This window comes from Anomaloglossus baeobatrachus, chromosome 4, assembly GCF_048569485.1.
Source record: "Anomaloglossus baeobatrachus isolate aAnoBae1 chromosome 4, aAnoBae1.hap1, whole genome shotgun sequence".
Taxonomy (NCBI): Eukaryota; Metazoa; Chordata; class Amphibia; order Anura; family Aromobatidae; genus Anomaloglossus; species Anomaloglossus baeobatrachus.
In genome coordinates, this window is record NC_134356.1 from 58,704,619 (window position 1) to 58,729,834 (window position 25,216).

The 25,216-nt window shown below is 47.5% G+C and overlaps 1 protein-coding gene across 1 annotated transcript in view; it reads right to left on the reverse strand.

Annotated features, from left to right (window-relative positions):
- RNF213 (ring finger protein 213) overlaps window positions 1-25,216 on the reverse strand; it is a 486,493-nt gene that overhangs the window by 109,958 nt on the left and 351,319 nt on the right. Inside the window, exons 43-47 of the mRNA XM_075344370.1 lie at window positions 22,979-23,161; window positions 20,518-20,663; window positions 20,341-20,440; window positions 19,893-20,004; window positions 8,548-8,752 (exon numbers count right to left, since the gene is read on the reverse strand). Of these exons, the coding sequence (XP_075200485.1) occupies window positions 8,548-8,752; window positions 19,893-20,004; window positions 20,341-20,440; window positions 20,518-20,663; window positions 22,979-23,161 (746 nt within the window). The remainder of the gene's footprint in view (window positions 1-8,547; window positions 8,753-19,892; window positions 20,005-20,340; window positions 20,441-20,517; window positions 20,664-22,978; window positions 23,162-25,216) is intronic.

Here is a 25,216-nt window from a genome sequence, read left to right on the forward strand (position 1 = left end):
TGCCACTTTTCCTTAAAGGCCAGATTTGTGGAGTATATGACTAATAGTTGTCCTGTAGGTAGATTCTGCAACCTTAACGGTGGATCTCAGTAGCTCATCCATAGTGACCATGGGCATCTTATCTGTTTCTCTTAATTATTGCTCTCTTGCTTGAGATGTCAGTTTAGGTGGACGGCCATGTCTTGGTAGGTTTGCATTTGTGCCATACGCCTTTCATTTTTGGATGATTAATTGATCAGTGCTCAGTGAGATTCTCAAAGCTGTATGTTCAACGGATATCAGGGGTATCACTACGACACGGTTTTTCACCCTAGTATTTATTTTAGACCAAGTCGTTACTTCCACTACTGAATTATGGATAAAGGAATCAGTGACAGATGTTTGATTGTTGGGTCCACGCTTACATTGAAGCCATAGAAAGAGTTTCTATTTCTAACATTTAGATGCATATAAACATTGTAGAAAGCAGAAATAATGAAACTGCTTGCCTAGACCCTGTGGTGTCACCATCTTTAAACAAAATATTCACCATGCTTCACACCGTAGACGCCATTGATCCCAATCCCTCTCCCCCAGCCAAGTAATTCCCTAAATTGTTCCCCTGATGAATCCTACAATATGAAATGCGTCATGAGAGGAATTTATATCATGTTTGGACTTCATGTTGAGGACCAAATTTGGGTCCCTGGACAGATAGCTCAGACTGGGCATCTTATGGACACCTGCCAGATATAGTTTGGAGCTACCTTAGAGATTATGAGGGAATCCTTAATACCAGAATACCTGTGTGCTACAGACGGGTGACATTCCCTGCTGGTAATTTGTATTTCTGTAACACATTGTACTATGGCTTGATTCACTGCTGTATAAGAATATTGTTCTGTTTCGTAAACCAAAATAGATGACCGGGTGTGACAATATTTGCATTATGTTTTGTGACTCATTTGTTTTTCAATTGGTAGGAGTGAAAGTTATATTTTCCCCCATCACATTTTAATATACTTTAAACTTAATTTCTTCTCCAAAGGTTTCTCTTGTTAACAGGGAATAATTAGAACACCTTTGTCTTATTAATGACCAATTAAGTAGCCCATTCTAGCTATAGATCTTACAGGCAAATAAAATAAGTATTCCTTCTAGGTTTAGTAACCTGTTAATAGGTGTACAAGCTACAATCTACTACCACTACAACTACCACTATTACAATAATAATAAAATAATTAATAATTGTGAACCCTCAGTAGTTGATATATTTTAATGCTGAACTGAAATACTGATGACAATTAGCAAGAAGACTACTTGGGTCTACTCCACCAAGCCTGATGATTTGTCCTCACTAGAGATGAAAGAATACGCCAAAATTCAAATTAAACTGGAAAATTCGATTTAAAGGGATTCTGTCAGCCCCAAAATGCATTTTAAATGGGTTATACAGTGTTGTAAGGGGCTTGGCCCTTATAACAACCATGCTAGCAGTGAACATGGTACTGGTACAGTGCCTGAGAAAAAAAGAGAATTTTGTTTACTTACCGTAAATTCTTTTTCTTATAGTTCCGTATTGGGAGACCCAGACATTGGGTGTATAGCTTCTGCCTCCGGAGGACACACAAAGTACTACACTCAAAAGTGTAGCTCCTCCCTCTGAGCTTATACACCCCCTGGAGACCCAGATCTAGCCAGTTTAGTGCAAAAGCTGAAGGAGAATAGCCACCCACGAGTAAAAACAGAGCAAGAACCGGAACAACCGGAGACTCTGTCCACGACAACAGCCGGTGATAACACGCGGAACAAGAAACTGCCAACAGGCAACAGGGAGGGTGCTGGGTCTCCCAATACGGAACTATAAGAAAAAGAATTTACGGTAAGTAAACAAAATTCTCTTTCTTTATCGTTCCTATGGGAGACCCAGACATTGGGACTTCTCAAAGCAGTCCATGGGTGGGAATAAACAGAAAAACTGAGAAGTAGGCGGAGCCTAACTTCACAAATTGGGCGACAGCCGCCTGAAGGTTGCGTCTGCCCAAGCTCACATCTGCCGAAGCATGAGCATGCACTTGGTAGTCCTTTGAAAAGGTATGCAGGCTAGTCAAAGTGGCAGCCTGACAGACTTGCTGAGCCGTAGCCTGGTGCCTGAAAGCCCAAGAGGCACCGACAGCTCTGGTCGAGTGTGCCTTGATCCCCGGCGGGGGAGGCACCTGAGAACACTGGTAGGCATCCGAAATGGTCGACCTAATCCAACGGGCTAAGGTCGGCTTAGAAGCAGAGAGGCCCTTACGCCGACCTGTGGTTAGCACAAAAAGAGAGGTGCACCGCCTAAGAGCAGCGGTGCGAGACACATAGATCCGGAGCGCCCGCACCAGATCCAGAGTATGCAACGCTTTCTCAAAGCGATGAATAGGAGCCGGACAAAAGGAAGGTAGGGTAATGTCCTGGTTAAGGTGGAAAGGAGAAACTACCTTAGGGAGAAAGTCCGGAGTCGGACGGAGAACCACCTTGTCTTGATGAAAAAACAAAAAAGGTGACTCCGAAGAGAGCGCAGCCAAATCAGAGACTCTCCTGAGGGAAGTTATGGCCAAAAGACCAATTTCTGTGAAAGACGAAACAAAGAAACCTCCCTAAGAGGCTCAAAAGGGGGGTTTCTGCAAAACCGTGAGAACCAAATTGAGGTCCCAGGGATCCAAGGGCCGCCAGTAAGGCGGAATGATGTGAGACACGCCCTGCAAGAAGGTGCGCACCTGAGCCAGCCGGGCGATACGCCGCTGGAACAACACTGACAGAGCCGAGACTTGTCCCTTGAGAGAGTTGAGGGACAGTCCCAGCTGCAGACCGGACTGTAGAAAGGACAGAAGGGTCGGCAAGTAAAAAGGCCAAGGAGGATGGCCGGAAGAGCGACACCAGGACAGGAAAATCTTCCAAGTCCTGTGATAGATCTTGGCAGAGGAAGACTTCCGGGCCCGAGTCATAGTGGAAATGACCTCAGGGGGGATACCAGAAGCCGTCAAGATCCAGGACTCAAGAGCCACGCCGTCAATCTGAGAGCCGCAGAATTCTGGCGGAAAAACGGACCTTGTGAGAGAAGGTCTGGACGGTCCGGAAGATGCCACGGCACCTCTACGAACAGATGGAGCAGGTCTGGGTACCAAGCTCGCCTGGGCCAGTCCGGAGCAATGAGGATGACTCGACGGCCCTCCATTCTGATCTTGCGCAGAACTCTGGGCAAGAGAGCTAGAGGGGGAAACACGTAGGACAGACGAAACTGGGACCAGTCTTGAACCAGAGCATCCGCGGCGAAGGCCTGAGGATCGTGGAAGCGAGCCACGTAAACCGGAACCTTGTTGTTGTGACGGGATGCCATTAGGTCCACTTCCGGAGTGCCCCACTTGCGGCAGATTGACTGAAACACTGCCGGATGCAGGGACCACTCGCCACTGTCCACGGTTTGACGGCTGAGATAATGTGCTTCCCAGTTTTCCACGCCTGGGATGTGGACTGCGGATATGGTGGACTTGGAGTCCTCCGTCCATTGAAGGATGCGTTGGACCTCCAACATTGCCAGGCGGCTGCGTGTCGCGCCTTGGTGATTGATGTAGGCAACCGCTGTCTCGTTGTCTGACTGGACTCGGATGTGCTTGCCCGCCAATAGGTGGTGAAAAGCTAGGAGAGCCAGAAGCACGGCTCTGGTTTCCAGCACATTGATCAAGAGGGCTGACTCGGACGGAGTCCAAGTGCCCTGCGCTCGGTGGTGGAGACATACCGCTCCCCAGCCGGATAGACTGGCATCCGTGGTGAGGATCACCCAGGACGGGGCCAGGAAGGAGCGCCCCTGAGACAGAGAGAGGGGCCGAAGCCACCACTGAAGAGAGCTCCTGGTCTGTGGCGACAGAGCCACTAACCTGTGCAAGGAGGAAGGCCGCTTGTCCCAACAGCGGAGAATGTCCAGCTGTAGTGGCCGCAGATGGAACTGGGCAAAGGGAACAGCCTCCATTGACGCCACCATCTGACCCAGCACCTGCATCAGGTGCCTGATGGAATAACGGCGGGGCCTCAGCAGAGAGCGCAATGCCAGTTGGAGGGACTGCTGTTTGATTAAGGGCAACTTCACAAGTGCCGGCAAAGTCTTGAACTGCATCCCTAGGTACGTGAGCCTCTGGGTCGGAGTCAGAGTGGATTTGGGCAGATTGACAAGCCACCCGAATTGGGCTAGAGTGGCGAGAGTGAGCGAGACACTCCGCTGACAGTCTGCGCTGGATGAAGCCTTGACTAGAAGGTCGTCCAGGTAAGGAATCACTGCCAACCCCTGGAGGTGCAGAACCGCAACCACTGCTGTCATGACCTTGGTGAATACCCGAGGGGCCGTGGCTAACCCGAAGGGGAGAGCCACAAATTGGAAATGTTCCTCTCAGATTGCAAAACGTAGCAAACGCTGGTGTGAAACTGCAATTGGCACATGCAGATAGGCATCTCTGATGTCGATGGATGCCAGGAAATCCCCTTGGGTCATTGAGGCAATGACTGACCGCAGAGACTCCATGCGAAAATGCCGCACCTGAACATGCTTGTTGAGAAGCTTGAGATCCAGGATGGGCCGGAAGGAACCGTCCTTTTTGGGGACTAGGAAGAGATTTGAGTAGAAACCTCTGAACCGTTCCCGGGCGGGAACCGGTACAATTACCCCGTTGGCCTGCAAGGATGCCACGGCCTGAGAGAAGGCGGTGGCCTTGGAACAGGGGGGAGTTGACAGAAAAAATCTGTTTGGCAGGCTGGAAGAGAATTCTATCCTGTAGCCGTGGGAGATGACATCCCGCACCCACTGATCGGAGACGTGTTGAAACCACACGTCGCCAAAGTGGGAGAGCCTGCCACCGACTAAGGACGTTGCTGGCGCGGACAGATAGTGGCAGCAGCTCCTGCGGTCTTCTGTGGACGCGCTTTTGTGCGCCAGTTGGATTTTTGGTCCTTGGCTGAGTTAGTGGACGAGGCCGAGGGCTTAGAGGACGACCAGTTGGAGGAACGAAAGGAACGAAACCTCGACTGATTCCTACCCTGGACAGGTTTCATGGTTTTGGTTTCTGGCATGGAAGTACTCTTCCCGCCAGTAGCCTCCTTAATAATTTCATCCAGCTGTTCACCGAACAGCCTGGACCCAGCAAAAGGGAGTCCAGCAAGGAACTTCTTTGAGGAAGCATCTGCCTTCCACTCTCGAAGCCACAAGATCCTGCGGATAGCGAGGGAATTAGCCGAAGCCACCGCAGTGCGGTGAGAAGCCTCCAGCATGGCAGACATGGCATAGGATGAAAAAGCTGAAGCTTGGGAAGTTAAGGTAACCAGTTCGGGCATAGATTCCCTGATGAGGGAATGCATCTCCTCCAGAGAAGCAGAGATGGCTTTGAGAGCCCACACTGCTGCAAAAGTTGGGGAGAACGAGGCCCCTGCCGCCTCATATGCAGATTTGGCCAGAAGGTCGACCTGGCGGTCAGTGGAATCCTTAAGTGAGGTGCCGTCAGCCACCGACACAACGGTCCGGGCTGATAGCCTAGACACCGGAGGGTCTACCTTTGGTGAATGAGCCCACTCCTTGACCACCTCAGGTGGAAATGGAAACCGGTCATCAGAACTACGCTTTGGGAAGCGTTTGTCAGGACAGGCCCTGGGCTTGGACACAGCGGCCTGAAAACTGGAGTGGTTAAAGAACACACTCTTTGTCCTCTTAGGCGAGGTAAACTGGTGCTTTTCTGCCAGAGAGGGTTGCTCTTCTGATACTGGCGGATTGAGATCCAGTATAGAATTAATGGACGCAATCAAATCACTAACATCTGAGTCACTTTCTGACAGATCAATGGGACACATGGAGTTAGCCTCCGAGCCCCCTGTAAAAGCATCCTCCTCGTCCCGCGAGTCAGCGTCTGAAACAGAGCCGCGGGACGAGGAAGGAGAGGGAACCCTGCGTCTCCTTTTAGGAGGACAGGGTCTGGGACCAGATGATGAATCCTCTGTGAGCTCCGCTGAGAGAGCCCTAGCAGCAGAGGCACCCTGTGAAGGGGGCTGATGCATGTTCAGCAAAGTCCTGGACAGCTGTCCCATGGAGTCGGCAAAAGACTGGGAGATAGACCTAGATAAGGATTCTACCCAAGCCAGGGACCGGAGCAGCCTGAGAGACCACTGGGGCGGCGATTCCAGGCTGAGGCATCGTCAGGTTAGAGCAGGCATCACAATGTAGATAGGTGCTCGGTTCAGGCAGTAGGAGCTTACATGCAGTGCACACTGAATACAGCTTTGGAGCCTTGCTCCTCGTGTGAGACATGCTGCTGAAGTGGGGGCTCTGCCAGAATGACCCCCAGAGAGTATATACAGAAGGTCCACAACCGGAGGTTGTGGCTTACCAGACCGCTGGAGCGGTTTGTGTGCCCTCCAGATCCCAAAGCCCGGACCCCCAAGCACCTCAGCAGGGATGCTGCAGCCAGCGCTGATCGCAGGGAAGAACGCTGAGAAAATGGCGCCGGAGTGAAGAGAGGGGGCGGGACTCACTCTGAGAGCGGGATCTGGAGGGCCAAAGAGATCTACAGGGGAGGAGACATGAACTCAGTGAGGAGTGTCTCTCCCCTGTGTAGAACGACCGCTGGGCGGAGCTGCACTGTCCCTCTGCATGAATGACATGTGAGGGCAGTGAAACCGAAAGTAGATTTGAGCGGTGCGGCCGGCGCGCAGGCACCATCGGCGCGGTTCTCAGGCAACAGCCAGAGAACCCGCCGGAAATGTCACAAAAATCACTCAGCACACTCTCCCCCAACAATAAAGTACAAGGGACCCCCATATATAAACGTCTCAGGTACTTAGCTTGCTGAGACGCAGGGTTCCAAGTCCCTGCGGGCGAGTTCTCCGGTCCAGCAGGATCCTGAAGGGCTGCGGATGGAGACCGGTCTCCTGCCAAGCATGGAGAACCGTGCTGGCTCCCACTTCAAGCCAGAGCCCGGAGGGATGGTGAAGGAGCACGGCATGTAAGGCTCCAGCCTTGGAATCAACCTTAACAGCACCGCCGACACAGTGGGGTGAGAAGGGACATGCCGGAGGTCCAGGCTTGGACCCGCTTTTCTTTTAACTCTTTCCAAAAATGAAAAATCAGATGAGAATGCATGTGTGGATGTATGCCTCCTGAACACAAAGCGATAAACTGGCTAGATCTGGGTCTCCAGGGGGTGTATAAGCTCAGAGGGAGGAGCTACACTTTTGAGTGTAGTACTTTGTGTGTCCTCCGGAGGCAGAAGCTATACACCCAATGTCTGGGTCTCCCATAGGAACGATAAAGAAATAACTTCTAGAAATGAAAACTCATATAGAAATGAGCAGGCTGCGGTGCACCGATGACATTGTCAAGAGTTTGGTGCATGGTTACACCTCCTCATTTGCATATCGGGGCCCTTCCCCCACTTCCCAGAGTGAGCACTGTTAGAATGCTGCAGGTGTAGGGAGGAAAGGGCACTGCCTTCATCTGACCGCTCGTGCACACAGTTGTTGCTGATGTTGGGTGCTAAATTTATATGCCCAGAAATGTTGCAAGCGGCTTAAGAGAAGAGGAGAGGGCGGACAGCAATTATGTGTGGCTCTTGTGTTTAACTCATCTTCAAAGAAGTGATTATCTCCACTTTCACCAATGATAATACAGTATTACCGTTGGTGGTAGTTGGCATAATGACCTATTTGGTAATGGAGTAATCTCAGGAGCCACACGTTATTTGCACTCCACCCTCTACTAGTCTCTGCAGCAGTTTCCACGTTTGCCATGTATTATTGTAGAGAGTAACGTCACCAGAAAGAAGAGAGTATGAAAGCGCACATGCCGGCAGCATTCTTACAGTACTCATTCTGGGAAGTAAGCATTGTCAATCAGAAGCTGGGAAAGACCCCCAATATCCAAATGAGGAGGTGGCGTAATGATGCAACGTACTCTTTGCCATTTCAAGGGTGCAACAAAGCCCCCACATTTGAATATTGTTTAAAAGATATATTTACAGGCACTGCAACAAGCAACAGGTACAGGGCTAATGTTTATAGGGACCAAGTCCTCTACAATACAGTATTGCCCAAAAAAAAGGAATTTTGGGTTGACAGACTCCCTTTAGTCAATGAGTATCTGAACGTGCCCCGACCGCCATTAAAAAAGCTGTGTATTGTGCGCTGAGGTTTTTTGACCACTACAAATAATACGAGATGGGCTGAGAAACAACAAACTATCATATTCATCTGGTTTCTCACATGTCCAATCCACCGCAGCTCCTCGCCGGTTCTCCATTCATTCTCTAACGCATCTGCTCTACGAGTCTAGCAGAATATCGGCCATTTTACTGGATTCACGTGTATCAAATCCCCAAAACGTAGCATTCATTAGAATCCACAAATATTGTGAAATTCTAAACTAATCTTATTAATTTAGTACTGATTCTCTCATCCTTAGTCATTACCTTTTCAATTGGCCATTAAAAAGTATCAAATACAAAAGGTATATCAATGTGTGTTTTATTGTCTTTTAATTATGTGACATTTCCAATTTACCTGTAGATTTGACAGACAATAATTCTGCCGCTGTGTTTAGTGCCAGCCGAACTCTCGCCACATCCTGAAGAAACTGTACAGTCTTATCATCCTGATTATTTCTGCCTCGTATGTATTTTTCCAGGAAAGATCCTTCATCTTTAAGATACATTTCTTTGTCTGCAGGAGCACATTGGATTCTTTGTCCTTTCTCAAACAAAGAGTCCTACAAAAGAGCAACAAAATAATGAAGTAACATTTGACATGTTACTGCATTTACTAAGATTGTCATGTAAAGTTTTTTTTATTAAGTTGCTTTTCAAAACACGGACAAATACTAAAGCTTTTTCAAGCAGGCATTAATAGGTATAAGTCTTGTAAATTTCAATTGACATACATGTAAAAATGTAATAATTTGACTTTTCTCTTCAAAAATTGCCATGAATAATCAAATTTCACTCTTCTGGTGTACGCATCTGACCCACTGATCTACAGAGATTTAGCCTAATATTAGGAATATATCTTGATGCAAGTAAATATTGTCTATTTGAATTGCAGATTACCGTATTTTTCGCTTTGTAAGACGCACCTGATTATAAGACGCACCCCCAAATTTGGTGAAGGAAAAGAGAATTTATTTTTTTTAATGTTAAATGGGGTACATCTTATAATGCCAGTATCCGTCTAACAAATCATAAAGGGTATATGTCTCTTATAGCCCCCCATCCTATAATTAGCCCCCTTATCTGGATATGGCCCCCTTATATTGAATATAGCCCCCTTGTGCTGGCACACATCCCATACAGCTGGCACAGGTCTCCTATTGCTGGCACACATCCCATACAGGTGGCACAGGTCTCCTATTGCTGGCACACATCCCATACAGGTGACACAGGTCTCCTATAGCTGGCACACATCCCATACAGCTGGCACAGGTCTCCTATTGCTGGCACACATCCCATACAGGTGGCACAGGTCTCCTATTGCTGGCACAGGTCTCCTATTGCTGGCACACATCCCATACAGGTGACACAGGTCTCCTATAGCTGGCACACATCCCATACAGTTGGCACAGGTCTCCTATTGCTGGCACATGTCTTATACAGGTGGCAGAGGTCTCCTATTGCTGGAACACGTCCCATACAGGTGGCACAGGTCTCCTATTGCCGGCACACATCCCATACAGGTGGTACAGGTCTCCTATTGCTGGCACACGTCCCATACAGGTGGCACAGGTCTCCTATTGCTGGCACACATCCTATACAGGTGGCACAGGTCTCCTATTCCTGGCACACGTCCCATACAGGTGGCACAGGTCTCCTATAGCTGGCACACATCCCATACAGTTGGCACAGGTCTCCTATTGCTGGCACATGTCTTATACAGGTGGCAGAGGTCTCCTATTGCTGGAACACGTCCCATACAGGTGGCACAGGTCTCCTATTGCCGGCACACATCCCATACAGGTGGTACAGGTCTCCTATTGCTGGCACACGTCCCATACAGGTGGCACAGGTCTCCTATTGCTGGCACACATCCTATACAGGTGGCACAGGTCTCCTATTCCTGGCACACGTCCCATACAGGTGGCACAGGTCTCCTATTGCTGGCACACGTCCCATACAACTGGCACAGGTCTCCTATAGCTGGCACACATCCCATACAGGTGGCATAGGTCTCCTATTGCTGGCACACATCCCATACAGCTGGCACAGGTCTCCTATTGCTGGCACACGTCCCCCTGTGTTAGATATGGCCCCCATGCTGTTACCCATAGTAAAATGAACACTTTACTTTACCTTCTCCAGCGCTGTCCTCCCTCGTGTCTCCCTGCGTGCAGTTGAGCTCCAGCACTTCTTGGTTCTCGGTGCCAGTCATGTAATCGGCACAGCAGAGTGACATGATCTCTGCGTGCCTGATCACAGCATCAGCAGTGAGATCGGGGAGACACCGGGAGACACGCTGGAGGAGGTAAGGAAAGCTTTTTTTTTATTTTAGAATGGCCAGCAGCATGGGGGCCATATCTAACACGGGGGGAGGTGAACATGTGCGATCAAAGGGGGGCGCAGGCACATATAATATGTGCCGCTCCCCCAGCCCATCGCCGCGGTGCGGTTTCAGCACCACAGTGATGGACAGCGGATGTGCATATTATATGAGCGGGAGCAGGAGATCAAACGCTGCCTCCAGCAGCCTTAACAAGCCTCTAACAGCCTCCACCAGGTAAATGAAAATGACAACACAGATCTTAATAATGATTTGTAATGCAAAATCAGCTGGAGAGTATTCACATGAGGCAGACTTGTTGTAAAGCTATCGGCAACTGAAATCAGACCAGCTCAGGTGGTCCTCTGCCAGTCTCGGTTTCCTTGCTAGGAGCCATGATATGCTATACTGCACAAGAACACTGCACCCAGTCTTGACTATTGAGGTCAGTGACCTAAACCCCTTTTTAACCCCTTGGAAATGCAGCCATTTTTACTATCCCTTTTGTTTTTTCCCTTGCTTTTCAGTAGCCATAACCTTTCTTTAAAGTTTCTGGTGACATAGCCGTACAAGGGCTTGTTGTATTTTTTGCTGGAAAAGCTGTAATTTTGAATGTCACCATTCATTATACCATAACGTATACTAAAAGAAATGGGGGGGGGGGGAATCCAAGTGGGGTGAAATAAAAAAAAAACAACCTGATACTTTAGTTATTGTTTTTGGTTTTGATTTGTACACGAGTAAAAAAGTAACTTTGGTCCTAGGTTCAGTGCAGTTATAGTGATACCAAATTTATATACTTTTATCTTTCATTAAAAAAGATTTGGTCACCTATTCTAAGAGCCATATTTATTTTTTATTTTTTGGTTGATAGAGTTGTGCGCAGGCTTGCTTTTTTGCAAGATAAACTAAAGTTTATATTGGTACTATTTGGATCTACAGGAACTTCTGATCTCTTGTTTTTGTTGCTATTTCACCTCCCTCACAAAAAAAAATAATACAAACAATAATTCTGCCATTCTAATTTAATCTCTTTAATTTGGAATTCGCCACAAGAGATAAATATTTAAAGTGAACCTGTCACCAGTTTTTCGGCCTATAATCTGCGGCCACCACCAGTGGGCTCTTATATACAGTATTCTAACATGCTGTATATAAGAGCCCAGGCCGCTGTGTAGAACGTAAAAAACACTTTATAATACTCACCTAACGGTCGTGCTACAGCCACGTATTCTGGTTAGATGGGCGTCTCCGTTCTCCGGTGCCGGCGCCACCTCTTTCGGCATTCTTTGTCGTCCTTCTGTAGCTGGGGTGCATGACACGTTCAACGTAGGGCTGAGCAGATCCGGATTGTAGAACTCCAGATCCGTGCGGCTGCGGGCTGAGAATTTCAGCCTCCAGCCTGCATTATCATGGCTGGGTATCAAAATTAGGGGGGGACCGCACCTAATTTCTTTTTTTCACAAAAGAAAAGCCACATGCGTTTCTCTTCTTTTGCTACACAACCAAGATAAGCACAGCGGATTTTTTTTGTTTTTTTTTTCATTTTTGGGCCAAGGGATGTAAATTTGGTTATTATTAAATTGTTACACCAGATTCCAGCACCCAATCTACACCACCTGGTGAAAAAATTGCAAATTTGGTGCTACAATCTGGTGCAGAAGATTTCAGCACCAAATGTGCACCTCCTGGCAAAAACCAGGGGCAAAAATCAAGGAAAATCCGCGTAAAAAAAAACCACTCAAAAAATACAACAAAAAACACTTTTTTTGACAGGAGATGTAGACTGGATGCAGGAATATGATGTAAAAAATTCAGCATCAAATTTACATCCGTTGGCCCAAAAATGAGAAAAAAAAATATTTTATTTTTGCCAGGGGGTGGGAAATTTGGTGCTGAAATCTGGTGCAGATGATTTCAGCACCAAATGTGCACCTCCTGGCAAAAAAACGTGGCAAACATCGCAGCAAAAAAACTCGCTGCAAAAACCGCGGCAAAAAATGCATTAAAAAAACGCGGCTTTTTGCCAGGATGTGTAGAATAGATGCAGGAATAAGGTATAAAAATTTCAGCATCAAATTTGCATTCCTTGGCCCAAAAACATTTTTTTTTTAATTTATTTTTTTTTGCCATTTGGTGATGAAATCTAGTACAGACAATTTCAGAACCAAATGTGCACCTCTTGGCAAAAAAAGCACAGCAAAAACAGCGGCAAAAACCGCGGCAAACAAAATGCGGCAAAAAAAACACGGCTTTTTCTTTTTCGCTCCTAATTGGGAGACCCAGACAGTGGGTGTATAGCTACTGCCCTCTGGAGGCCGCACAAAGAACTACACTTAAAAGTGTAAGGCCCCTCCCCTTCTGGCTATACACCCTCCCGTAGGAGTACAGATTCCTCAGTTTTAGCTTTGTGCGCAAGGAGGTCAGACACGCACGCATAGCTCCATTGTTTTTAGTCAGCAGCAGCTGCTGACTATATCGGATGGAAGAAAAGAGGACACATATAGTGTCCCCAGCATGCTCCCTTCTCACCCCACTGTATGTCGGAGGTGTTTGTAAGGTTGAGGTACCCATTGCGGGTACGGCGGCAGGAGCCCACATGCTGATTCCTTCCCCATCCCTTTTTACAGGGCTCTGGGTGAAGTGGGATTTACCGGTCTCCAGGCACTGAGACCGTGCTCCATCTACAGCCCCTGGAGAAGATGTTGGATGGAGCGGAGTACATCAGGGACATGGCCCTGCTTCCTCAAGGTACTCTGTGTCCCCGTGCATTTGGCGCTCACACCGCAGCTTGCTGGGTGTTGTAGTGCGCCGGGGGACATCAGCGCTACGGCGCTTGTGCCAGGCCTCATTCAGCTTCGCTGAAGCAGGCACACTAGTGGGAAACGGTCGCGCCGGCCGCTGGGACTGCGGCGCGGCTGGCACTTGTGGTGCGCCGGGGACTTCAGCGCGGCCCGCGCTTTTACGGCGGCCGCGCTGATAACTCGAGTCCCCGGCTTTTGCGGCCTGCTTCCGTTCGTTCCCGCCCCCGGACCTGCCAGTCAGGAGAGGGGCGGGACGCTGGCCACGTCTAGGAACGGTCATGCCGGCCGCTGGGACTGCGGCGCGGCTGACACTTGTGGTGCGCCGGGGACTTCAGCGCGGCCCGCGCTTTTACGGCGGCCGCGCTGATAACTCGAGTCCCCGGCTTTTGCGGCCTGCTTCCGTTCGTTCCCGCCCCCAGACCTGCCAGTCAGGAGAGGGGCGGGACGCTGGCCAGTGCATCAGCGCTGAGGGCTGGAGTCGTTTTTACATACTCCAGCCCTCACAATCGGCACAGAGGGGACACTGTTCCCGCACTTTTGTTTGGGAACTCCCACGGACCGCCCCTCTCCACAGACGCCGGCAGCCATTCCTGCTGACACGCTGAGCTGCAGAGGGGAGCCGGGGAGACCCAGACAGGGAATCTGCAGCCTCTTACCCGCTATTCAGCGGGCGGTAAGCCCCCTCTTGTGCCAGTATTATTCTTAGTATTTTGTTTATACAAATACTTTGTATTGCATAGCGCTGGTCGCCCTTTGGCTATAGACTCTCTCACATTGCAGAGAGCCAGCAGCATGTCGTCCGTAAAACGCAAGGGTGCCAAGGCACAGACATTATATGCTTCCTGCACCGCTTGTGGGACTTTTCTACCAGCAGGCTCCACGGACCCCCATTGTGTGCAGTGCTCGGCCCCTGCGGCGCTTGCACAGTCGGGACCTCTGCTGGACGTGACCCAGGGTGTACCACCTGTGAATGCTGTCCAGGTGACAGGAACTGAGTTTGCAGCTTTTGCTGACAGAATGTCTCTCACTATGTCACAAATTCTTGACACATTGCGAGCTAGGCCTGTACTTCAGGCCACGGACACTGTGCAATCATTGCCCCCTGGTCCCCCTCAGCTCCAAGCTCCGGGACGGGCATATACACCTCAGGGTGAAGACTCTGACTCGGACGATGGCCCCGGGCAGCCTAAGCGGGCTCGCTATGACGGGCCTTCACATTCATCTCAATGGTCAGAATCCCAGCGAGATGAATCTATGGGTGATGAGGCGGACGTAACTGATCAGGATTCTGATCCTGGGACCGCTCTCAATCTAGATACACCAGATGGTGACGCCATAGTTAATGATCTTATATTTAACATCAATAAGATGTTAAATATTTCCCCACCAGCTCCTCTTGTGGAGGAGTCAGCTTCGCAGCACGAGAGAATCCATTTCAGATACCCTAAGCGTACTTTAAGCACTTTTCTGGACCACGCTGACTTTAGAGACGCAATCCAGAAACCCCACGCTTATCCTGAAAGGCGTTTTCCTAAACGGCTTAAAGATACACGCTATCCTTTTCCCCCTGAGGTGGTCAAGGGTTGGACCCAGTGTCCAAAAGTGGATCCTCCAATTTCCAGGCTTGCAGCTAGATCCTTGGTTGCAGTTGAAGATGGAGCGGCACTTAAAGATGCCACTGACAGGCAGATGGAGCTCTGGCTGAAATCCATCTATGAAGCGATTGGAGCGTCATTAGCGCCTTCTTTTGCGGCCGTATGGGCACTCCAAGCTATCTCAGCCGGGCTTGCGCGAGTTGACTCCGTCACACGTGCATGTGCCCCGCAGGTAGCACCATTGACCTCGCAAATGGCGGCATTCGCGTCGTACGCGATTAATGCTGTTCTTGACGCTACAAGCCGCACGGCAGTGGCGTCAGCCAACTCCGTTGTTTTGCGTAGGGCCCTGTGGTTGAGACATTGGAAAGCAGATTCTCATTCCAAGAAGTGCTTAACCAATTTGCCTTTTTCTCGTGACCGATTGTTTGGAGAGCGTTTGGATGAAATCATCAAACACTCCAAGGGTAAGGACTCATCCTTACCGCAACACAGACAAAACAAACCCCAACAAAGGAAGGGTCAGTCTGGTTATCGGTCCTTTCGAGGACCGGGCAGGTCCCAATTCGCCTCGTCAAAAAAGACTCAAAAGGACCAGAGACGCTCAGATTCTTGGAGGTCTCAGTCACGCCCAAAAAGGACAGCCGGAGGAACCGTTGCCAAGACGGCGTCCTCCTGACTTGCGGTCTCCGATTCCCACACCCGCGGTCGGTGGGAGGCTTTCCCACTTTGGCGACATCTGGCTGTCACACGTCAAAGACCGTTGGGTGAGGGATATTCTGTCTCACGGGTACAGGATAGAGTTCAGTTCTCGTCCGCCAACTCGTTTCTTCAGAACTTCTCCACCACCAGACCGAGCCGATGCTCTGTTGCAGGCGGTGGCCGCTCTAAAGGCAGAAGGAGTGGTGACCTCCGTCCCGCTTCAGGAACAAGGTCACGGTTTTTACTCCAATCTGTTTGTGGTCCCAAAAAAGGACGGATCGTATCGGCCCGTCCTGGATCTAAAGTTGCTCAACAGACACGTAAAAGTCAGGAGGTTCCGGATGGAATCCCTACGCTCCGTCATAGCCTCAATGTCTCAAGGAGATTTTCTAGCATCAATAGATATCAAGGATGCGTATCTCCACGTGCCGATCGCACCAGAGCATCAGCGTTTCCTACGCTTCGTCATACACGACGAACACCTACAGTTCGTAGCGTTACCTTTCGGTCTGGCAACAGCCCCCCGGGTCTTCACCAAGGTCATGGCAGCAGTAGTAGCTGTTCTGCACTCGCAGGGTCACTCGGTCATCCCGTATCTAGACGACCTGCTTATAAAGGCACCCTCTCAAGAGGCATGCCAACACAGTCTGAAGGTGGCACTAGACACTCTCCAGAGTTTCGGGTGGATTATCAACTTTCCAAAGTCTCATCTAACCCCGACCCAATCTCTGACTTATCTTGGCATGGAGTTTCATACTCTATCAGCGATAGTGAAGCTTCCACTGGACAAGCAGTGCTCGCTACGGACTGGAGTGCAATCTCTCCTTCAGAGCCAGTCGCACTCACTGAGGCGCCTCATGCATTTCCTAGGAAAGATGGTAGCAGCAATGGAGGCAGTCCCGTTCGCGCAGTTTCATCTGCGCCCTCTACAATGGGACATTCTACGCCAATGGGACGGGAAATCGACGTCCCTCGACAGGACTGTCTCCCTCTCTCAGACTGCCAAGGACTCTCTCCGTTGGTGGCTTCTCCCCACCTCATTGTCACAGGGAAAGTCGTTCCTTCCCCCGTCCTGGGCAGTGGTCACGACGGATGCGAGCCTATCAGGGTGGGGAGCGGTGTATCTCCACCACAGGGCTCAGGGGATGTGGACTCTGGAAGAGTCCACCCTGCAGATCAATGTTCTGGAAATCAGAGCAATCTATCTTGCCCTGCGAGCCTTCCAACAATGGCTGGAAGGCAAGCAGATTCGGATTCAGTCGGACAATTCTACGGCGGTGGCTTACATCAACCACCAAGGGGGAACACGCAGTCGCCAAGCTTTACAAGAAGTCCAACGGATTTTGACGTGGGTGGAAAGCAGAGCGTCCACCATATCCGCAGTTCACATCCCAGGCGTGGAAAACTGGGAAGCAGACTTTCTCAGTCGCCAGGGCATGGACGCAGGAGAATGGTCACTTCACCCGGACGTGTTTCAGCAGATCTGTTGCCGCTGGGGGACGCCGGACGTCGATCTGATGGCGTCACGACACAACAACAAGGTCCCAGTTTTCATGGCACGGTCTCACGATCACCGAGCACTGGCGGCAGACGCCTTGGTTCAGGATTGGTCGCAATTCCGACTCCCCTATGTGTTCCCACCTCTAGCATTGTTACCCAGAGTTCTCCGGAAAATCAGGTCCGACTGCCATCGAGCCATACTCGTCGCTCCAGATTGGCCAAGAAGGTCGTGGTACCCGGATCTGTGGCATCTCACGGTAGGCCAACCGTGGACACTACCAGACCGTCCAGATTTGCTGTCTCAAGGGCCGTTTTTCCATCTGAATTCTGCGGCCCTGAACCTGACTGTGTGGCCATTGAGTCCTGGATCCTAGCGGCCTCAGGTTTATCTCAGGAGGTTGTTGCCACAATGAGACAGGCTAGAAAACCATCCTCAGCTAAGATCTATCACAGAACGTGGAAGATATTCTTAGCGTGGTGCTTGGCTCAAGGGTTTTCTCCCTGGCCATTTGCATTGCCAATTTTTCTTTCCTTCCTGCAGTCTGGGTTGGAAAAAGGTTTGTCGCTTAGCTCTCTTAAGGGTCAAGTCTCCGCGCTATCCGTATTCTTTCAGAAGCGCTTGGCACAGCTTTCTAAAGTACGCACGTTTCTCCAAGGAGTTTGTCATATCGTTCCTCCTTACAGACGGCCATTGGAACCCTGGGATCTGAACAAGGTTCTCATTGCTCTCCAGAAGCCGCCTTTCGAGCCTTTGAAAGAGGTTCCCCTTTCTCGGCTTTCACAAAAGGTAGTTTTTCTTGTGGCGGTCACGTCTCTTCGAAGAGTGTCCGAGCTAGCGGCGTTATCTTGCAAATCTCCCTTCCTGGTGTTTCACCAAGACAAGGTAGTACTGCGTCCAATTCCAGAGTTTTCTCCCAAGGTGGTTTCTTCCTTTCATCTCAATCAGGATATCACCTTACCATCTTTGTGTCCGCATCCAGTTCACCAATTTGAAAAGGGTTTACATCTGTTGGACCTGGTGAGAGCACTCAGGATTTACATTTCTCGCACGGCGGCTCTACGCCGTTCGGATGCGCTCTTTGTCCTAGTCGCTGGTCAGCATAAGGGATCGCAAGCTTCCAAATCCACCCTGGCGCGGTGGATCAAGGAACCAATTCTTCACACATACCGTTCTGCTGGGCTTCCGATTCCATCTGGACTGAAGGCCCATTCTACCAGAGCCGTGGGTGCGTCCTGGGCATTACGGCATCAGGCTACGGCTCAGCAAGTGTGCCAGGCGGCTACCTGGTCGAGTCTGCACACGTTTACCAAACACTATCAAGTGCATACCTACGCTTCGGCAGATGCCAGCCTAGGTAGACAGGTCCTTCAGGCGGCGGTGGCCCACCTGTAGGAAGAGGCTGTCTGACAGCCCGTTCATGTGGTATCTTTTTACCCATCCAGGGACTGCTTTTGGACGTCCCACTGTCTGGGTCTCCCAATTAGGAGCGAAAAAGAAGAAGGGAATTTTGTTTACTTACCGTAAATTCCTTTTCTTCTAGCTCCAATTGGGAGACCCAGCACCCGCCCTATTTGTTCTTAGGGTTTCGTTTTTTCGGGTGCACATGTTGTTCATGTTGTTTCTTAAGTTCTCCGATCGTGTTATCGGATTGAATTTGTTTTTGAATTTGTTTTTGAAACTGTTATTGGCTTTCCTCCTTCTTGCTTTGGTACTAAAACTGAGGAATCTGTACTCCTACGGGAGGGTGTATAGCCAGAAGGGGAGGGGCCTTACACTTTTAAGTGTAGTTCTTTGTGCGGCCTCCAGAGGGCAGTAGCTATACACCCACTGTCTGGGTCTCCCAATTGGAGCTAGAAGAAAAGGAATTTACGGTAAGTAAACAAAATTCCCTTCTTTTGCCAGGTGTAGAATAAGTGCAGGAATATGGTGTAAAAATTTCAGCACCAAATCTGCATCTCTTGGTAAAAAAAAACCTGTGATTTTCTGCTAGGAGATGCAGGTCTGTGAACTTCGTGACCTCCACCTGAGGTTTAGGTTATCTGCGATCACAGGTGAAGGATCGGGGGAACCTCCAGCTGTGACTGCAAATGACCTGAGAGACGTCACCGCTCATTGCTCAGCTCATTCATTCTCTGGAGATCACAGAGAGCGGTCGTTCTCTCTGTGATATTCAGATATAGCATAGCTGAAGCAGCGTGGAACCTCGTGTGGAGTACGCTGGACCTGCAGGGTGTTGGGGGTTAATAAAGAGGTAAAGGAGGGTGCGTTTTGTACTTTATTCCAAATAAAGGATTTTTCTCTGTCTTTTTATTTACATTCACTTACAGGTAAATAATGGGGGTGCCGCAAACGCCTGTGCCATTATTAACCGAGGGCTTAGTAGCAGCATGTGACCGGAGCTTGCCACAATGCCATTGTACTGTATTGCACTGTAGTGGAGTGTGCCGGATCCGGCAATATGCCGGATGTGTGAAACTGGCCTCATTCATAGGAAGTAAGAATAAGGTAACGCTCAAAACATATAAGCACTACCAAGCATGTACATTTGTAATTTGTAATTTAAATTGTGCTACTAATAAAATATGAATTTTTTATTGCCCCTATTCTGGACACACTCAACTATCTACGTCTTAATTACGTATAAGATGTAACAAAGTATCAAGAATGTATTGATTCCAAGCCCTTGCCTTGTTTCCTATGTTATACAAAAATGAATAAATAGGGTACGGTATAAAAACACATTAAATTCTGAATGGTAGCACATGTACAGTACATTACCTCAAGACAGTTTACAAACAGCAGGTAGACTTCTGTGGCATCCTGCATAAGGAGGTCATTTCTCTCTACATTTCTGAAATATTCCTCAGCATAACCCACGATATCTTTAAAACTAAAAGTAAAAGTTTGTAAACCTGCATTGTATTATACAAATGATGTAACAAATAGGGATGATCGAATACCACAAATATTCGGCTTCGCAAATATCTGACGAATAGGTCACCGCTATTCGATGCGCAATGTAAGTCTATGGGAAGCCCGAATAGTTGTTATTCGGATTTTCCGTAGACTTACATTGCGCATCGAATATTCTTGAATAGTCAAATAGCGGCGATATATTCGGCAAATATTCGCGAAGCCAAATATTTGAGGTATTCGATCATCCCTAGTAACAAATTGTGTGGAAACAATAAAAAAAAGACAATTCCACATTCACAAAACTTTTTACCTGTATTTCAAGAGCAACTTCAGTATGACCGATCGGAGCACCGGGGTTTTGTCCACTGCGTCCTCAAATGGGGAAAGAGATCTTGTGTAATGCCCAAGCTCTGAGATTACAAAGATAATTATTAAAGTTTGAAATTCTGCCTTAATTAAAAACTTAAACAAAAACAAAACCACTTACCAACATTGACAAAAAGAAATGATAGAAGATATTCAATGACCTCCCTCTTTGGTGGAGTGTTGTCTTTGAAGCACATGGTGCATACAATGTCCACAAAGAATCCGTTACATCGCTTCCGAAACTGAATATTATTCTTTATGGATTCCCTATAAATAATGCAGAGTTGTTAAAATGAGAGATGATTGAATATTTTTAAATTCCAATTTGCATGCTTTCACTAATCTGATTTGCACAAATGCTGCTATGCCTATAAATGTCCCAAAAAAAGATGTTCAACACTCACATACATCATATCGCACACACACTTATACTCATACACACACATTAGGTCGCACACACTCACTCACCACAACTGGCAATACCGATTGCTTTCGGCCAGCAGGGGAAGATGGGACGCAGTGCAGTGGAGCGCGAGGACCTGCAGTGAGACACATTGACGATTCGGCGGTGGAACGCATTGATGCTCTATGTATTCCACCGCAGATCCTCTATGTGTTCCACCACAGGTCCTCGCGCGCCACTGCACTGCGTCCTATCTTCCCCTGCTGGATATCTGATGTGTGATTGTGTGCACAATCTAATGTGTGTGGGTGTGTGTGCAATCTAATGTGTGTGGGTGTGTGTGCAATCTAATGTGTGTGGGTGTGTGTGCAATCTAATGTGTGTGGGTGTGCGTTCCGCTGCAGGTTCTCCCCATTTTGCGTCTGTTGAGTACGATTGCGAGGTCTTTTTTCTTCTCTCTTTTGGGGGTGTCTGCTTTCTATGATGTAGTGTCCTGCAGTATTTTTTAACTTCTTTAGCTACATGGTCACGTCATTATTTAAACGTGACTGGGGCTTATTTTGGGGGTAGGGCTTATATTTAAGTCCTACACTGAAAGTGCTAAAAATTCCTGCTAGGGTTTATTTTTGGGGAAGGGCTTATTTTTTGGAAAAACACAGTATTACAGACTACTTGTTGTAGTTTTAATAGAATACCTGTTTTGCCTGATGAAGATGTAGCAGAGCGAAGACTTCTAAGCTGTGCATAACCCTGACCACACCCCTGATTGGCAGTTTCCTGTGTACACTGTGAATGGTCAGTGAGCTACTTATCAATGATGGGGCAGGGTTACACGGATGAGCTGGACTGCTCTGCACATGAGACCTAGTCCTGCAGTGAATCTCCATGGTAAAATATGTTTTCATTGAAGCATTATAGCAGAAGAAAATTATAAAAAAAACACTCTTAACTGATGTACATGTTTAAAAAAAAGGAGTAACCTCCTATTGGCATAGTATATAACAACTATTATTACAAAACAAACAAAAAACGCAAATACAAAATCTGCACACCTTTGAGGAGAGATTATACTCAACAACCAGAGGTGAGGAGCTAATACCGCTGCCGATGAAAACAATATGTCCTTCAGAGGTCCTCTCAATTGAGGTGTAACATCTAATAATAAACAGATGATAATCCTATGGTTATAAAATCAAATATGATTAGTCCAAATACCGTGAATAAATCCCCACAAGTTCCTTTCTAATTTTGTTAAGCAATACAGGGCTGTGTGACACTAAAGGGTGCTTTACACGCTGTGACATCGCTAACGATATATCGTTGGGGTCACTGTGTTTGTGCCGCATGTCGTAAGCGACATCGCAGCGTCTAACAGCTAGGAGTAACGATCAACGATCGCAAAAACGGCAAAAATCCTTGATTGTAGACACGTGGCTCCAAATCATAATGTCGTTGGTGTTTCATTCCGCAGGTTGTTCGTCGTCGTTGTTCATCCTACCTGCGTCCATCGGAAAGGAGGAAGGAAGGAGGTGGGTGGCATGTTCCAGCAGCTCATCTCCTCCCCTCCTGTTCGATTGAGAGGACCTCTCAAGGACATATTTATTTCGTCGGCAGGGGTATTAGCTCCTCACCTCTGGTTGTTGAATATAATATCTCCTTAAAGGTGTGCAGATTTTCTATTTGTCTTTTTTGTTTGTTTTGTAATAATAGATGTTATATACTATGCCAAATGGTTACTCCTTTTTTTAAGCATATACATCAATAAAGTGTGTTTTTTTAAGATTTTTCTTCAGTGATATTGATAATCAGTTTAAACACATAGCATCAATTGACTGTGATAAAAATTGAAGCATTTTCTCTCGTTTCATTGGGGGGACACAGGACCATCCCAATGAAAACTTAGAGAAAGATTTTACGGTGAGTACACAAAAATCCTTCTATATGCTTTACAGAAACCAATTCCCAATTGCAAGTGCTGTGCAGGCATCAAACAAAACTGCAATTTGGGGAGATTAAGCTCAACCAGCTGGATATGTTTTTATGAGAATGGATTATATCCACGACTATTCATGACAATACACTAAAAGTAAAGCTACTCCATCTTTCAAAGATTTATTCATACTATAAGACAACATTCAAAAGTAAACCTGCACTCTGTATGAATATGTGTAACAATTACCTCATTTCTTTAGACACCTCAATGGCGAAGGGTTCGGGTAATTCTGTTCTGCAGACTGGACAGGCTTTATTGCCAGCCTTTAAACACTCACTTAAACAAATCTTGCAGAAAACATGGTCGCAGGGAAGACATACTGGCTCATTTGGATCGTCCTGGCAGACAGCGCAGGGTTGCATACCAAACCTATAAGAAAAAAAAAGGATAAATCAAGGGGACTGGAAAAAAAGAAAGATTAGAAAAGAATAAGGTAAAAAAGAATATCAAATTAATGGCATTAAGAATGTTTTTCGATAACAGATATTTCTATTGTATCTATTTCACACTGTAGAACTGAATTTAGTTGCTTCTTTGGCTGTTTGTATCTCTTATGTTTTGTGTATTTGTTTTCGAACCATAGCATTTTATTATGCCAAAAATAGACATTAAATGGCAGTCTAATAACATCAAATACTCTCTTACTAGCCGAGCCTTCAGAAATTTGTGGGCTAATCCATCATCATGGACTGGGATTCTCTACTGTACAAACAAATCAAAAAGGTCCGTGGAGCCTCTGTTAGGAAACTCGACACAGAAAATAGCCAGATATCCCTCAAGGAAGGACCTAGCCAAGGAGTGGCTCTTTTTAGGAGACCACCATAACCACCATATTAAGTGGCCCTTTTAGTCAATATCCAGCTCTTGACGAGTTTAAAGATATGATAAGGGAAATAACAAGGCCAGGTATCCATCCACAGACAGCTGTTTTGGGGTATTTCCCCTCATCAGTGTGGAGTAGAATTTTGGCTAGGTGGGAGCAATGTCTAGTAGACCAGCAAGACAAAACAATCATTGATCTCGGGGAGACCAGCCAGAGAAAAACACTGCCGGCAGCCAGCAAAGGCGCTCAACACGAAATCCTAGGTACATTGCCCACTGGGAAGTATGCAAATGAAAATACTTGGCTAAGTCCTTCCCGGAGGGATATCTGGCTATTTTCCATGTTGAGACTCCTAACAGAGGCTCCACGGACCTTTTTGATTTGCATACTTCCCAGGGGGCAATGCACCTAGGATTTCACCGTGTTGAACGCTTTCGCTGGCTGCCGACAGTGTTTTCTCTGGCTTGTCTCTCCGAGATCAGTGACTGTTTGTCTTGCTGGTCTACTGTACAAACAGTGAGAGACTATGGAACTCTGTCCCACTTTGGGGCAGATACAAAGTCTTAAAAAAGTATTTACACTCCGTGAACGATGCACATTGTTTTCATGTTATACCCAAAAACTTAAATGTATTTAATTGGAATTTTATGTGATATACCAACACAAATTATCTATTATTGAAGTGCAAAGGAAATGATTTATGGTTTTCTAAAAATTTGAAAAATATAAATCTGAAAATTGTGATGTGCATTTGTATTCAGCCCCCCTGAGTCAATACTTTGTAGGATCACTTTTCGCTGCAATTACTGCTGCAAGTCTTTTGGGGTATGTATATACCAGCTTTGGACATCTAGAGATTCATCTTTGCTGTTCACAGACACTCTAGAACTGTTTTGCAATTTTCACCTCTTGTCACTGATTTTTAATATGATTTCGGTCTAGATTGTGACTTGGCCGTTCACACACCTGAATGTGCTTTCATCTACACCATCAATTGTAGATCTGGCAGGATGTTCAGGGCTGTTGTCCTGCAGAAAGGTGAACATACACCCCAGTCTCAATTCTTTTGCAGCCTCTAACAGGTTTTCCTCCAGGATTGCCCTGTATTTAGCTCCATCCATCTTCCAGTCAACTCTAACCAGCTTCCCTGTCTCTGCGGAAGAAAAGCCTTCCCAAAGCATGATGCTGCCACCACCATGTGTGACGGTAGGTATGGTAGACATTTTCAGTCAGATATAGCTTTTGAATTACGCTCAAAAAGTTCTCCTTTGGTGATGTGACGAAAGCATCATCTTCCACAAGCTCACTGTGTCCCCTCCATGGCTTTTTGCAAACTGAAATTCTTACGGCTTGCCATCAAAAATGGCTTTCTTCTTGCCAATCTTCCATAAAGACTAGATTATGGAGTATACGACTAATAGTTGTCCTGTGGGCAGATTCACCCACCTAAGCTGTGGATCTCTGCAGCTCTTCCAGAGGGACAATGGGCCTTCTTGGCTGCTTCTCTGATTTGTGCTCTCCTTACATAGGATGTCAGTTTAGGTGGATGGCCATGTCTTGGTAGGTTTGTAGTTGGGCCATAATCCTTCCATTTTTGAATG